The sequence below is a fragment of the Balaenoptera acutorostrata genome, chromosome 21 (genome assembly GCF_949987535.1).
Source record: "Balaenoptera acutorostrata chromosome 21, mBalAcu1.1, whole genome shotgun sequence".
In the NCBI taxonomy this organism is placed as follows: Eukaryota; Metazoa; Chordata; class Mammalia; order Artiodactyla; family Balaenopteridae; genus Balaenoptera; species Balaenoptera acutorostrata.
The window spans coordinates 15,933,173-15,947,476 of NC_080084.1; the positions used below are offsets into that span (position 1 = coordinate 15,933,173).

Here is a 14,304-nt window from a genome sequence, read left to right on the forward strand (position 1 = left end):
CTTAATAGTAATGTTGCATGGCTGCTTGTTACATTTGATGTGATTTAAAGTTACCTGAAACTTATAAATCTAGTCACATTCAATATAAACATTCTAGAGTTTACTTTAAAAGTCTGGATTATTTTCACAATGCCCCCCAAATCATATTAAAGCAGACACTAAGAACCTATGATTTGAATTTTTTTTAAAGTATACAATGAGATTATAATTAGGACAACTTGGGACAAGATTCATGTTTGATAAGAGAACAGTACTTTTCTCTGTTTACAATGTACCACACAGATGAATTTTTTTTACCTTTAACTGTTTGAAATGTCTGCAAAAAGCAAAATGCTCTAATGATGAATAATAATAAATATATAATAAAACGTGCAGTCATTAAAAAAAGTTCTTAAAATTTAAGAACAAGAACAACCTTGACTTTTAACGGTCAGTAGTCTTTTTATGTCAACAAAACCTTCTATGGCTATTTTTCTAAAAGGTCAGGTAAAAATTCTACTCCCCCAGATTACCAATCCTTTTACTACAGCTCAAAATCATACAGCTTCACTGTAGTATTTATTACTATGGTTTCACTTTTATTTTGGAAGTGAAACTTCTGCAATACTAACCTTATAACTAACGTCATCCTTGCTTTATATCCCACTGTTAAAATGGATAACGCACACTTCAGCAACTGAAGTGTGTTGTATATTTTCATTTCAAAAACACCCACAAACTAAAATAGATATTTAAAATCTTTATTGTTTCTTCATCAAAAGTTCTCTTTCCATAGAAGAATGGCAATGCAGGATCAGTGCACATTCTATGGAAAATTCAGACCTCAAGTAACTAGCCTAGAAATCAGAGCCAGCACTACGTCAAGCTAGTGCGCAAGGTCAAAGACACAATGCTGCCAGTGCGATTAGTATACAGAAGAAATATGCAGCTCTCAGAAAAAGAGTCTATGGCCAAGTAAATGAAAGAGCAGCAGTGCACTGCACTGACATTCTAGAACAGAAAATGGATGGGGGAAGACCAGAGAATGTACTTTTGGCAAAAAAAAAAAAAAAAAAAAAAAAAGAAAAGAAACTGAGTAGATCACAGGCACTGAGTTCCCAACTGTATCACCAGCTGCCTAATCCACGAGTGGCTGCCCTTTCATCTTTACACCCACTACATCCTAACACTGCACGCTGCTTTCAGCCTGTGTGCAGATGCGACAGCCGCATGCACGCACGTTTATTCTGCTTCCCATCTCACGGCTCAAAGCAACAACTTGAGTTGGGCGATAAAGCCCGTGGCCTTGAGGCATCTTTAGTAAAAAGCTGAACAAACCCACAGTTTGTTCCCATTTTTTGGAGAAATCAACTTTATAGAACAAGATAGTTGTCATGATTGCTCCATTTCGTCTGAAGGCAGAACAGATTTTATGAAAGTATACTGAATAAACATATAAACAAATGTCCTCAACAAAATACTGTCAGACCAACTTGAACATTTTCATAACTAGCTCCTGAAAAAAAGCACTGATAATTGTGATATGGAATGACCACTACAATTTGATCATGCCTGGTTACTGGGAATTTTTTGATCAGCTTTGTGTCTGAAGCTGCTATACAACTGGATTTGGCTACTTTGCATTAATTCACACAATCGGCCATTTATAAAAGGAAACAGCAAATCTATGACAGTGAAATAAAAATCAAAACAGTTGAGAGGTATACAGGAAACTTGCCTTAAATATTTTAAAATTACATATGATATAACCTTAGGGGATAAGAACTACAATTACCGTGGTCTAAATCTTGAGTTGTTAATACATGAATTAATGGCATAACTAACAAGTCACTTGTTGATCACGTCAAGGCCTTGCGGGGCTGGGGCACTCTGAATGTATGGCGGAGCAATCACTCTCCAGGTGCGTTAAAACCTCTAACTTAACGTGTTATTAAACCATATTGGAAAAGTTATTTTACTTAATATATACAATGTATAAAATAAGTTATAAGGAGGCAGGAAAAGGTTTTCTAGTATGTGGGATGCAAACATACACTTTCCCGTATCAGTAGTAGTTCTGTGTGTGTCCCTTTACCCACGTAAAACATGAAAGACTGAAAGAAGATTAAAAATTTCACTTATAAATAGAAACAGGATTCAAAAAAATGGAATTTCAACATCGTTTCTTCCCATAATGCAACTCACTCTAATTATAACAAACATAAATAAAAACCGTATATCAAAAATCTGTTTTTACACTCTTACCTGTAACAATAAGTTCTTCTAACAATTGAGAATAAAAGCACTCCTTTGTAGCAATTCCATAAAATAATTTTCAATTCACAAAACACCTGCTTTCCAGCAAAACCAGCAACCCTTATGGAGGGCGTGGCATTAATACTTGGCCCCTCTGAGGTATAAATGCAGCTATATTTGCACTGAGTATATAGTCTATAAGGTATGCTAATAGTCTGCATGTTTGCATAAAATTGGGAGTGATGTCATCCTGACTGATTGAAAAACTTATCTTTATAACTTTGTGTAGTAATGGAGGTTAAATAATTTTAAGAAAAAAAAAAGTGCTTGAGCCCAGTAATAGCCAGCAGAACTCTAGTTCCTAACCAATGCAAATGGTTATTAGATTTAAAAAATATTTAACATTGCATACTGGTTAAAAAAAAAAAACTGAACAGGGAAAACACATCAATATTTAAATTCAGCAGGACACCACAAAAAGCATACTAGAGATAAGTGTGAAATCAGTCAAGCTTTTCCAAAAGAGAAAATCCTTTTAATCCTCCAGCAAGTCTCTGTGAAAAGAGTACGCTTACAAGACAAGTGAGAAGGAGCACCTAGAACACCCCCAAGAGGCTTGCTCCGCTGCTCAGCGTCACTGCCCCGTCTCCTGTGTGCACGGACGGCTGAGAAAGGACAAGAAGTCCATCTGACAAGAGTTCAGTAATTCCTTTCACCACTGCTGCCAGCTGAAGTCATCATTGCTGCCAAAGACCAAGAAAAAGCCCAGGATAGTTGCAAAGATGACAGTGTTTCCGGTGAGGACAAGTGCACAAGCTCCCCACTCGATCTACAGACGAAGACAGAAACGCCCAGTTAACAGACATGAAAAACAACAAGGAAACGAAAAGTGAATCAAGGCTCTAGTTGTAGCCCATCACGATCCAAAACAAATACAACTTGTAATAATAACTTTGACGCTGCTGAACATGTAATGCTGTTCTTATGTATTGCTGGTTCCTTTAAAGAGACAGAAAGTCATGGAAGATGATAATTATTCAAAAGCAAGCCTAACTGCCAGGCTATGAGGAGGCAGCACAGAATTCTACAATTTTCTGATTACAAAGAAGTTTGCTCCAACTCTTCATTAGTGAACCTAAAAATTTTATCTAGAGAGCAGATTAAATTTAAAGTATCAGAGATGCAAACACACTCATGCACATTCTCTTCAAGAGGCGGGGAGTCATTGCCCTCTCCATGTGGAAGGGCGGCCAGTCCGTCTTCTCTGCCACCTCCACCCGCCCAGAGGTGGAGGAGCGAATCTGACTGGTGAGTCTGGGAGGCCTCTTCTACTCTTTGGTACTCTCCCACCTGCAGAGAACATGGATCTCCTGGGTCTTCCATGTTTAAGCCGTACAGGGCAGGCCTGTGGTTGTTCAGCACTGGCCATGTCCATGTGCCCAATTCTGACAGTGAAGTACTGGCAAGCCAACTGTCGCTGCCAACGCTCGCCAGTATTTCCACCAGTTAACAACAACAAAAGTAAGATTTTTTTTATCTCTTATCCTCTAGGCTCCTATGTCTCTCATCTCTTTTTCATGTCATTTAACAAAAACTTTTTTCCTGAGAAAAACTGAACACAATCTAATGTAAAACCATTAGTAGAAGAATGCTTTCACTTACCAGGTGTGCTCTGGCAAATACAATAGGGAGTCCAAAAGCTGAGACCACAATGCCTGTTGTAAGAAATATGGCCAGTTCCTTACAGGCATTACTCATAGCATCCGTATCATCCACTAATCTTCTTGCTATGCAGTATGGAATAGGTGAAAGGATGTAAAAAAACAGAACAAAGAGAGGCCAGTATTGGCTAGAAAAAGAAAAATAAGTTAATGTAGTTTTTGCTATCTTTGTCATTTTCCTCACACAAAATCCACTCTTTTTAAAAATAAGGACCGAAGCATGTTGCAAGGTACAAAATATAACACAGTTTAAAAATAAGCTATAACCTGAACACTGAAAAGAGAGACATTTAGAGTCACAGTATTCCTAAAGTTATGATACGATGATTAAATATTTCTCAAATTAAAAGAAAACACTTTATGAATTTTAACAGTTGGAATCAAAGCCCAAAATTAAAAATATTTTTTTTTCATTTTAGGTTATAAATAAAAAGGGATTATTGAAAAATGGAATTATTAACAGTAATTTTTAAAATTCAAGATTCATGCCCTTGACTTCTAATATCCTGCCTTAGCACGAAGCTGGAACACTCCCAAACTTTCCATAGGTCACTAGGAACTCCCAAAATACTGAAATCAAAATACAGAAAATGAACTGACACTAATATTGAAGACTTTCAGTCAGAATATCAACTTTATCACAATAAAAACAGACGGCTTTTAGTCTACAGTCTAGCTATTGTATTATGCCAATGTCAGTTCCTGTTTGTGATCATATAAAACAGTTGTGTAAGATATTAACACTGGGAGAAGATGTGTGAAGGGTATAAGGGACTTCTCTGTACTACTTTTGCAACTTCTTGAGAGCCCATCGTCATTTCAAAATAAAAAGTTAAAAAGAAATAGACGGCTTTTAAAACTGCCATAAAATAAAACACACATCATAATGGAGATTTGCTTGTACTTAGACACTCATGATAAGCAAAGATTTATCTATATGTTTTTCCTAAAAGATCTTTTCCTAAATATTTCAAGAAAAAAAAATTACAAATGGACGTAAGTTTAAGGGAAAAAACGTGCAAAAAATATAAAAGCACAAAAAGTGAAAAACCAAGGTTGCCTGTGTCTTCCCCACTCCTGCTGATCTGGGTCCTTCCATATTCCCATATAGATAAACTTTAAAGATATGAATGAATCACTGCACTTTTAAATTTAACAATATATCTTATTTTACATATTAGCAATCCAGCTCTTCTTCTTTTTAAGACTGCCTAGTACTTTCATTGATGGATGTACTATAATTTATCATTTTTCTTTTGACAGACCTTTAGGATGCTTCCAGTTTGTTGTTGTTGTTGTTGTTGTTATTATAAACAAGGCTGCCATGAACATCCGTACTCTCCCCCATATCTACACACATCTTTGCAAACATCTGTAAGTGGATTTCTATGAGTAATTCTAAGAAGTGGAAAGGCTAGTTCAAAGAATATATAAATTTTGAGAGCTACAGGCAAGCTGGCCTCCCAGAGGACTTGCACCTATTTAAACTTCCACCCAGAGTACATGACAATGCTTGTTTGCCATATCTTTTATCTTTGCCAATGGATTTCATTTAATTTTGAGTGAGGTTGAGTGTATTTTCATGTTCTTAGTAGCAATCTGCAGTTCTTTTTTCATATCTGTAGTTCATTTTTCTATTGCATTGTCTGTATTTTTTTTTTTTGATTTAAAAAGAAATTTATTTATTTTATTTATTTTTGGCTGTGTTGGGTCTTCGTTGCTGCGCGCGGGCTTTCTCTAGTTATGGTGAGCGGGGGCTACTCTTTGTTGAGGTGCGCAGGCTTCTCACTGCGGTGCCTTCTCTTGTTGAGGAGCACGGGCTCTAGGTGTGCAGGCTTCAGTAGTTGTGGTACGCAGGTTCAGCAGTTGTGGCTCGCAGGCTGTAGAGCGCAGGCTCAGTAGTTGCGGTGCATGGGCTTAGTTGCCCCGTGGCATGTGGGATCTTCCCGGACCAGGGCTCGAATCTGTGTCCCCGGCATTGGCAGGCGGATTCTTAACCACTGCACCACCAGGGAAGCTCTGTATTTTTCTTACTAATTTATCCTATTAATTTAAAAAAATTCTCTCTGTCCTAAGGAAAGTAATTGTTTACATGACCTTTTTTGTCAGTTGCTCTTGACTCTGCTTACAGGTTTTTGTTTGTTTGTTTTTGCTCCAAAGACATTTTACATTTTCTTGTATTTAATTTAATCAGTTGGTTCTCAAAATTAAGCAGTAGTGCTGGGCTACTGTGTTGCTATCCTGCCATTAAAGACTTAGCAGTAGTCAAGGACAGCCAAAGTCTTTTTTGCACGCTGCTGTCCTAAAATCTTTTCAAACACATTTTAAGTGAAGACTTAAAGTTCGTCCTTGGTAAATGATCATTTCTCAGGATTACTTCTATTGTAGTAAAAAACAATTTTTTTAATTTTACAAGTAGAAAAATTTTACACTTAAACACTCAAGAAGACAGCAATTTCACATACTTGTATATGGGAAGAGCGCATCCAAGCATCAAAAACATCAGCCCAACTGCTCCTCCGAAGGACAAGCTAATCAAAGCTGCAAAGTAAATAATGAAAAGACAAATTGAAATAGTAATTAAATTAAATTAACTCTATTTTTATTAATATTAACAGTCTGAACATTACCTGTGATCCCAGAGGCAAAAAGCAAACAAAACACACCAAAAAAGCAAATGTATTAGTGAATCATCTTCGAAAGCTGAAGTTATCTGGTTTCAGAATAAGTCTTTTGTGGCATCTTCAAAGCAAAATACAGTGATACTGATACTCAAAGGCCTGACCTATCGCCAGCACATCACCACATTCCCAAATTACCGGTTCCATGTCGAATGAGCATCCCAGTCTGCGAGACCAATGCTCCTCCAGGCATTAGTATGATACTCACTCCTCAGATCATTACCGTTTTGAAAAGTGGTATGTGGAGAAACTCCGCAGTCAACTTTCCTGGACTTCAGAAGCCTCATCTGTGGGAAACCCTCTCCTGAGCAGTTCCTACTTCCTGCACACACACCCCCAACAGGCACAGGTGAAAAGTGTCCGAGGATATTTGTAGTCAGTAAACTCAGTCAATTAATTCTGCTACAGATATTTAAATAGTTTGCAAAACAATAGCTGGGTTTCTTTCCCTAAGCTCCTACACATTAGAAAATCTGCAGGATAACAGGTACAATCCTTCGGTGGTATCACTGTTTTAAGGCATTATCACAAGCAACAGATGCATTCTATAGCTGAAATATAGTTTCTGAAGTCACACACACACACTTATACAAAGCATTATGTTTTATAAAGTGTTTTCACATAGATAAGTAAGTAGAAACAACTTCCTTGAATATACATAGTTAATCAATGGCTTAGAATTAAGCAAAGAAACAAATGATCAATTTATTTTGAATTCTATATAACCTATATTTCTGCAACTACAGTGGCTAAGAGAATAACTTACTTTTTTTTTTTTTTTAAATGATGCAGTCTACTAACCTTAACAGAAACATTAAAATTCAAAAGACCTGTCGAAGGTCTACAAATTACCAAGACAAAATCCAACATATACCAAAATTAACACTTAAGGGGTTAAATCCTGCTAAGAACTACTGATATACTTCTCTGAATTAAGATGGTCATAATCAAGGACACCCACTGACATGGGAGCGGGGCAGATTTCGTTTTCATTCAGATCAGTGATGTAGGTCATGTCAACCGTGAACACATTTACTTAGTCCTTAATGCCATTAGATTTTCAGTTGCACAAAGAAAAAGACACATTTGCACTTTAATCTGCAGCAAAAGAGGAACTTCATGTTTACAAGGGAATGCCATGTAAGCAGTGAGGAAAATACCAAGTTTACCATTTGTTTTGTTCAGTTCAAGACAGGTCCTCATAAGCTGACGCCACTTCCTTGCTTGGACACACATCACCACAGGCTAGCACCCCTTGGTCTCTGCACTGCAGCTGTACCGGCCCCCTTTCCTCTCCTGGAAATCAGCCAGCTCCCTCACCCACAGGGCCTTTGCACATGCTATCCCTTCTACCTCAGACGCTTTTTCATTCACTTATTTCATTCAAGAAATGTCTACACAGAACCAAATACCTAACAGGTGCTGGGGACATGTTAATGAACAGGCAAGGCCATGTCACACTCATGGAGCTTGAATTCTTGTCCCAGTCCTTGCCTCTTTCTGCCAAGTGAACTCCTACTTTTCCTTCAGGTCACAGCCCAGTTATCTCTTCCTCAGTGAAGTTTTTGCAAAGCCCCTGACTAGACCGATTCCCATTATGTTTATTTATTCACTTATTCCACAAATATCTACTGAGTGCCTACTGTGTGTCACACACTGTTCTTGACACTGGAGACAGTGCAATGAAAAGAAATCGAAGCTCTTGCTCTCATGCTTACATTCTGGTGGGAGAATAAAGCGATTTTTTTAAAAAAGTAAGCAAATAAATGTCAAATGTTATGGAAAAAAAAATCAAGTAAGTGGGTGGGAGTGCTTTTCTAGATGCATCAGCCGGGAAGGCGTCTCTGATGAGGAGACACATCTAAGCAGAGATCTATATGAAATGAAGAAGTGAATCAATCTCATGGCTATCTGGGGGGAACATTCCAGGCTGAGGGACGTGCACGTGCAGAGGTCCTCTTTGCTCTGGATGCCTCCCCTGTGCTCATTTATCACAGCTGCAATGTTACATTGATTTGTATTTGTCTTCCCTTGTAAGCTGTTCACGCCACAAGAGCAGGGAAAGAGTTCTTCTGTTTCTGATGTTCAGGCCTCAGCTCTTAACACTCAATAATAAATATGTGTAGAATGAACAAAAGGAAGCAAAGGGAAAAGAGAGAGAGAGGGAGATGAAAAAAGAGAAGAGAGCCCAATGCAGCAGAGCAGAAACAGCCGTAACGGAGAGTCAGGAGGCACTGGGTCCCAGCTCCTACCAGCCACTTACCAGCCGACTAAATAAGTCATCTAAGTGTCAGTTCTTTCTTCTATAAAATAAGGGTTGGACTAGATCTAAAATGCAAATAATTCTCTGAACACTAAAGATACTTGTTATAAGACATGCTGAAGAAGTAAAACACCATCTCTGCTTTTTGAAATGTAACTGCCAAACAGCTAAGTTCATCACTGTAATAACACCTTATTTATTCAAAAGCCATTTATGCAGCATGTGGTTTACACTCCTGAAGGAAACAGAGAGACAACATAGATACCACAAAGCCCATACACTAAAGCTAACATTCTTTATAAGCAGACACTTAGGCTCTTATTCAGAAGTTATTTATTCATTTTTTGTGACAACTGTGTGTGAATTCCAGCGGAATAAAACCTTTTAATTTTAAAGGATCATCTATGCTCACTTATACATATATATTTCAATAGGCGACTCAGGTAGCCAGAACAAAGTTAAGTGAAAAGTAACTTTCCTTTCCTGGATTACTGTTATCTGTATCTTGTGAAGACAAAATTTTGTAAGCTTATTTTGCTTCCTATATTTAAAGAGATGAGAAATAGGAGGGAGAGCTGCATACAAGCAAGAATTGCCCTCTGATTGGGGGGAAGAGACTGAAAACAAAAAAAGGTTAAATCAGGCATAAAAATCTCAAAGAGCATACCAGATTTGCGATAGATAATCTTGGCCAAGAGATAAGTAGCCTTAGGACTTGGTTGCTGAAGTTCACTCTGTTCTATGACAGAGAAAAATTACTTATGTTCCTTTTTTTAAAAAAATTTTATTTATTTTTTGCTGCGTTGGGTCTTCGTTGCTGTGCAGGCTTTCTCTAGTTGCGGCGAGCGGGGGCTACTCTTCATTGCAGTGTGCAGGCTTCTCACTGCGGTGGCTTCTCTTGTTGCGGAGCACGGGCTCTAGGCGTGCAGGCTTCAGCAGTTGTGGCACGTGGACTCAGTAGTTGTGGCTCGCGGGCTCTAGAGCACAGGCTCAGTAGTTGTGGCGCACGGGCTTAGTTGCTCTGCGGCATGTGGGATCTTCCCAGACCAGGGCTCGAACCCGCGTCCCTTGCATTGGCAGGCAGATTCTTAACCTCTGCACCACCAGGGAAGTCCCTACTTATGTTCTTATCCTCAAAAAAGAGTCTAAATTCTTTGAGTACACTCTTAAAAAGTTAATGAAGATGATTTCTTAAAAAAAAAACAACAAAAAAACCCCCCAAGGAACTGAAATAAGATTCAGGTATCAAAAAATAATTTTATGTGACATCTCACCTCCCAGTCACAATGGATAAGATAAATGCCAATGGGGTTAAATAAACTGCTCAAAAGTGTTCTCAAAAGTTGTAAAGTTTCTCCTCTTATGAAATAAGCAATTAGGCTGATTTATATACAAAACTCATCATTTGTGTATAAATGGTTGTCTTAGATGACACATCAATGAGGCAAAACTTTATGCTGTAATTGAGTGATTTGACATCCAGAAGGCAAAACTTAGATGAGTCTGGTTTCTACTCCCAAAGCCTCCAGGCTGGGGATGTAACAGCCCAATTTATCTAAACTCTCAAAAGACTGGGTGCTAGTTCGTGATTACGAAGAGACTACAGTAGGAGAAGGGACCAGTTCCCTAACCTGGGAGTTACCAGAAAAATCCAATATATAACAAAGTAATAGGCAAATGGCTTAAGAAATAAGTCGTGGATTAAATCATAGCAACACTCCCGCCTAACATAAAGATAGGCCAACAGGAAGAAAACATCCTGATAAGCAATCATCACAATCAGAAAATCTTACTGAAACCAAAAGTGTAAGTACAATCCCATCTGAGACACTTTCTGCTGATTAATATTCACCTAAGTCCACAAACACAATTTTCTTGAGAAAGAGACTCCTGCATTTATTGACAGTAAAGAAATGGGGAAGAACTGAGAAACTGGCGAAGAACTGAGAAACCGGCAACATCCTAAAAAACACAGCATTCTACCATAACTGCCTTTTACACAGGGATTTTAAAAGGTCTGTTAGAGTTCAAAAGGAGACTGGAAAGTATCTCAGCTGGTCAATTGACAAAGTTTTCTATAGGAAATGAAATGTCTTCAGATGTTACAAACAAACAAGAAACAGTAAAAATGTGACTCTGGGGAAGCAGCTCAGCAAAAGCTGTCCTTAAAGCAAATAAAAAACACAGAAAAAACACTGTTATTGAAGTTTTTCACTTCCTGCTTGCCTGCCCCTTCTACAAAGCCTCAGGTCAGGAAATCAACGTAATTCGTTGTCAAGAATTAAGTTGAAAACGTTGTTAATGGTATTTGCTGCTAACCACGCTAACAAAAATACCAAACAGTTGGAAAGCATGCGACATTCCTTATTTCTAAAGGAAACTGACTAATAAACGAGTATTTGCCACTGAGTTTTAATGAAAAACTCTTTTACCTTAAAAAAAAAAACCCAACTAAATAAAAACTTTGAAATGTGAAAAAGCCTCCACGTGCAACTGTGAAGAGGGCAGGGAGAAGGAGCCCTTTGGGGTCGCTCACAGGGTCTACCCTATCAGCCCAACACCGCAAATCAAAATGCATCCGTTTTAGGAGCGTAAAGCTCTGAGTACGGGTCCTGACCGTGGATGTGACCGCCGAGATTTGGGAAAGAACCATCCCTAAGGCCTTCCAGGGCGTTCCTGGAGAACTCGGTTGGGCTCAGCGCCCGAAGACCGCACTTGTGCCTTTAAATGGGAAATGACACTGATTTTCCGTAACTGGCATCTCTAGCGACCCCCTCAAAACCACCCTCTGCCCGCCTCGCTCTCGGAGGCAAACTCCTGCAAAACATGTGTGATGGCCCGAGCGGCTGCGGGACTCCGAACACCCCGCGGTCCACTTCATTCTCCGTACGGGGCGCGACGAGTGGGAGCGAGGCTGCCGAGCTCAGCAGAAAGTGGGGGTTGGCGCACAAGCCGCCGACCCCGCCGTCCTTTCCCCGAGGCCGCCGCGCCCACCTCGGCTCCGAGGGCGCAGGCCGGGGGTCGGGGTCGGGGGTCAGGGTTCTGCCGCCAGCGCAGCGGCCCCGCGGCGCGCGCCCGGGCCCGGGAGGCGGCGTGCGGGGCCTGCGTGGGCCCCCTCTCCCTCTCTGGGGGCGGCCGCGCAGTCCTCCGGCCGCCCAGAGCCCCAAGCCCACCTTTGATGCCGGCCATGGCGGTGACGTCGCTCCTGCCTCCGAGACCCGAGGCGACGGCGTCGGCGGCGGCAGCGGCGGCGGCCGGGAGACCGGAGACGCGCGGCGGCGGCCAGACAACACCCGGAAGTGCGCGATGCAGCACTTCCGCCGGCGGCTCGCGCTCGCGCTGGGGCGCGGGGGGCGCGTCGGGCTGGGGGCCTTCGGGCTGACCCCCTTCCTCCCCGGCTCTGCTCCCGTGGCATCGCCGCCCTGCGAGGCTTCCCGCGCCCGCCCCGGTTCCCGGGCCGTGGAGACTCCAGCTCCCGTGTTCCCTGCAGTGTCGGGGAAGCTCCATCCCGCAGCCCCCAACGCGCATCCCGCAACCTCCCCATCCTTCGGGAAGGGAGCGCGAGTCGACGCGGTCCTTTGGGAGGCCTGGTGTGATGCCTTTGGGGGATCCTTTTGCGTCCTTCAAAGCGCACCCATTTCTTTCTCCTCCCTATCTTGTGATAAAGGAGCAGTAAGGCCAGTTGGGTGGTCTGCACTAGGCTTCTCGCTTTCCGACACATTACTACGGTCTGGTGAGACCCACCTCCAGAGGGAGGAGCGGCGGGACCCAGTAACAGGTGGATTTAATACAAATCCGAGCTCTTGGGAGTCTGTGAGATTTTTTTTTTTTTTTTTGTAGTAACAGTGCTAGGAAAAAAGTAAGCAGAGGTACAAATACATTTAGTTAAGTAATCCTACAAATTGAACATTTATTGATTATGTGTGGGGAACACTGAGGTGAGCAAAACTAGGTACGGTTTCTGTCCTCAGGGAACTTGCTGTTTAGTGAGAGAGATAGACACGAAAAAGCGTATCATTGCAACAATGATAATTCCAAAGAAAGTGGGTAGACAGTCCTGTGACAGTCTTTGATTTAGCTCAGTCAGGTGAGATTTCCCCGAGGGAGGGACAACAGCAGGATGAACAGGTGTGTAACTAGGAGAGAAAAGGGAAAAGCCATCATGGGGAAGGGATAGTGTTTACAGGGGTGGGGAAGGTGAAGATCACATTTAGGAAGCCTTTTGGGGCACAAGCCCTGGTGGCTGAGGGAAGTGCTAGTCCCCTAATTTCCTTTCTTTTTTTAAATTAATTTATTTTTGGCTGTGTTGCATCTTCGTTGAAGGCACTTATTATTTATCTGAACTATATTATTTGTTGGCTGTCTCTCCCACTAGAGTGTAAATTTGTACAACATTTTATATTTGTTCACCACTGTCTAGAACTGTACATGGCAATTGATGGGATCTCAAATAACAGAAATTCTCTTTTTAAGGTAATTAGTGACCTCTACATTTCAAAATCCAAAGGTCACTTTTTGATCCAAACTTTCAATAACAGTGGACACTGGTGACCATTCTTTCTCTCAACTACCATACCACTGTTCTCCTCTTTGTTTCTTATACCTCACCAGAGATTTCTTTTCAGACTCTTTCTAGGAACTTCTGCTCAAGGTTCAAATGTTAGTGTTCTCTTAATTTGGTCCTGGGCCTCCGTCTTTGCTATATCTAAATTCTCTCCCTATGAATTGTATCTCTTCCTGTGGCATTAAACACTGTCTTCTTTTTGATAGCATAACTACCAGGTTTACCTTGGCTTTAAAATTCAGACTTGTATATCCAAGTGTCCGTTTGACATGTCTACCTGGATTCCTAAAAGTCACCTCAAACCTAACATGTAGAGACCAGAGTTCTCTATTATCTTTATTCCAGTCCCACTTGGTCCCACTCCAAGCCACCACTGTTATGCCTTCTCTTGTTCCACTCTTCCCCAAACTTACTTTCCTTCAGTTACCCTGGCTTTGTTTGCCTCCCCCAACACCTAAGTTTTGTTTTATTCATTGCTGTATCCCCAGTGCCTAGAACAGTGCCTGGCAGGTACTGTTAGGTACTGTTAGGTGCTAAATAGATAAAGGTGTTAATCAAATTAGTGAATGATGTTCCTCAAAACAGAAACTTAGGGCTTTTGCATCCACTGTTCCCCAGGCGGTGAAGGCTCTCCCCCGATCTTTGTATTTTCTCATCATTCAGGTCTCAAAGCTTCAAAATCACTTCCTCAGCAAGGTCCTCCCTGAAGTTGGCTCCTAGTCTCTACTGTATCACCCTGTTTTATTTTCATCAATGCACTTATCACTATTATCTTTGTTTATTAATTTATTATTTAATTTTGTTTGTCTTAGTTCTCATCAGTGTAAGCTCCATGAGTAC

The 14,304-nt window shown here is 40.8% G+C and overlaps 1 protein-coding gene across 1 annotated transcript; it reads right to left on the bottom strand.

Annotated features, from left to right (window-relative positions):
* Positions 1-1,693: 1,693 nt before the first annotated feature.
* LEPROTL1 (leptin receptor overlapping transcript like 1) lies at positions 1,694-12,232 on the bottom strand. The gene is made up of 4 exons (XM_057537415.1): positions 12,074-12,232; positions 6,422-6,497; positions 3,898-4,084; positions 1,694-3,064 (listed from the first exon to the last, which is right to left on the bottom strand). The coding sequence occupies exons 1-4, from the start codon at positions 12,087-12,089 to the stop codon at positions 2,948-2,950; spliced, it is 396 nt and encodes a 131-aa protein (XP_057393398.1). The 5' UTR covers positions 12,090-12,232; the 3' UTR covers positions 1,694-2,947.
* Positions 12,233-14,304: the final 2,072 nt, after the last annotated feature.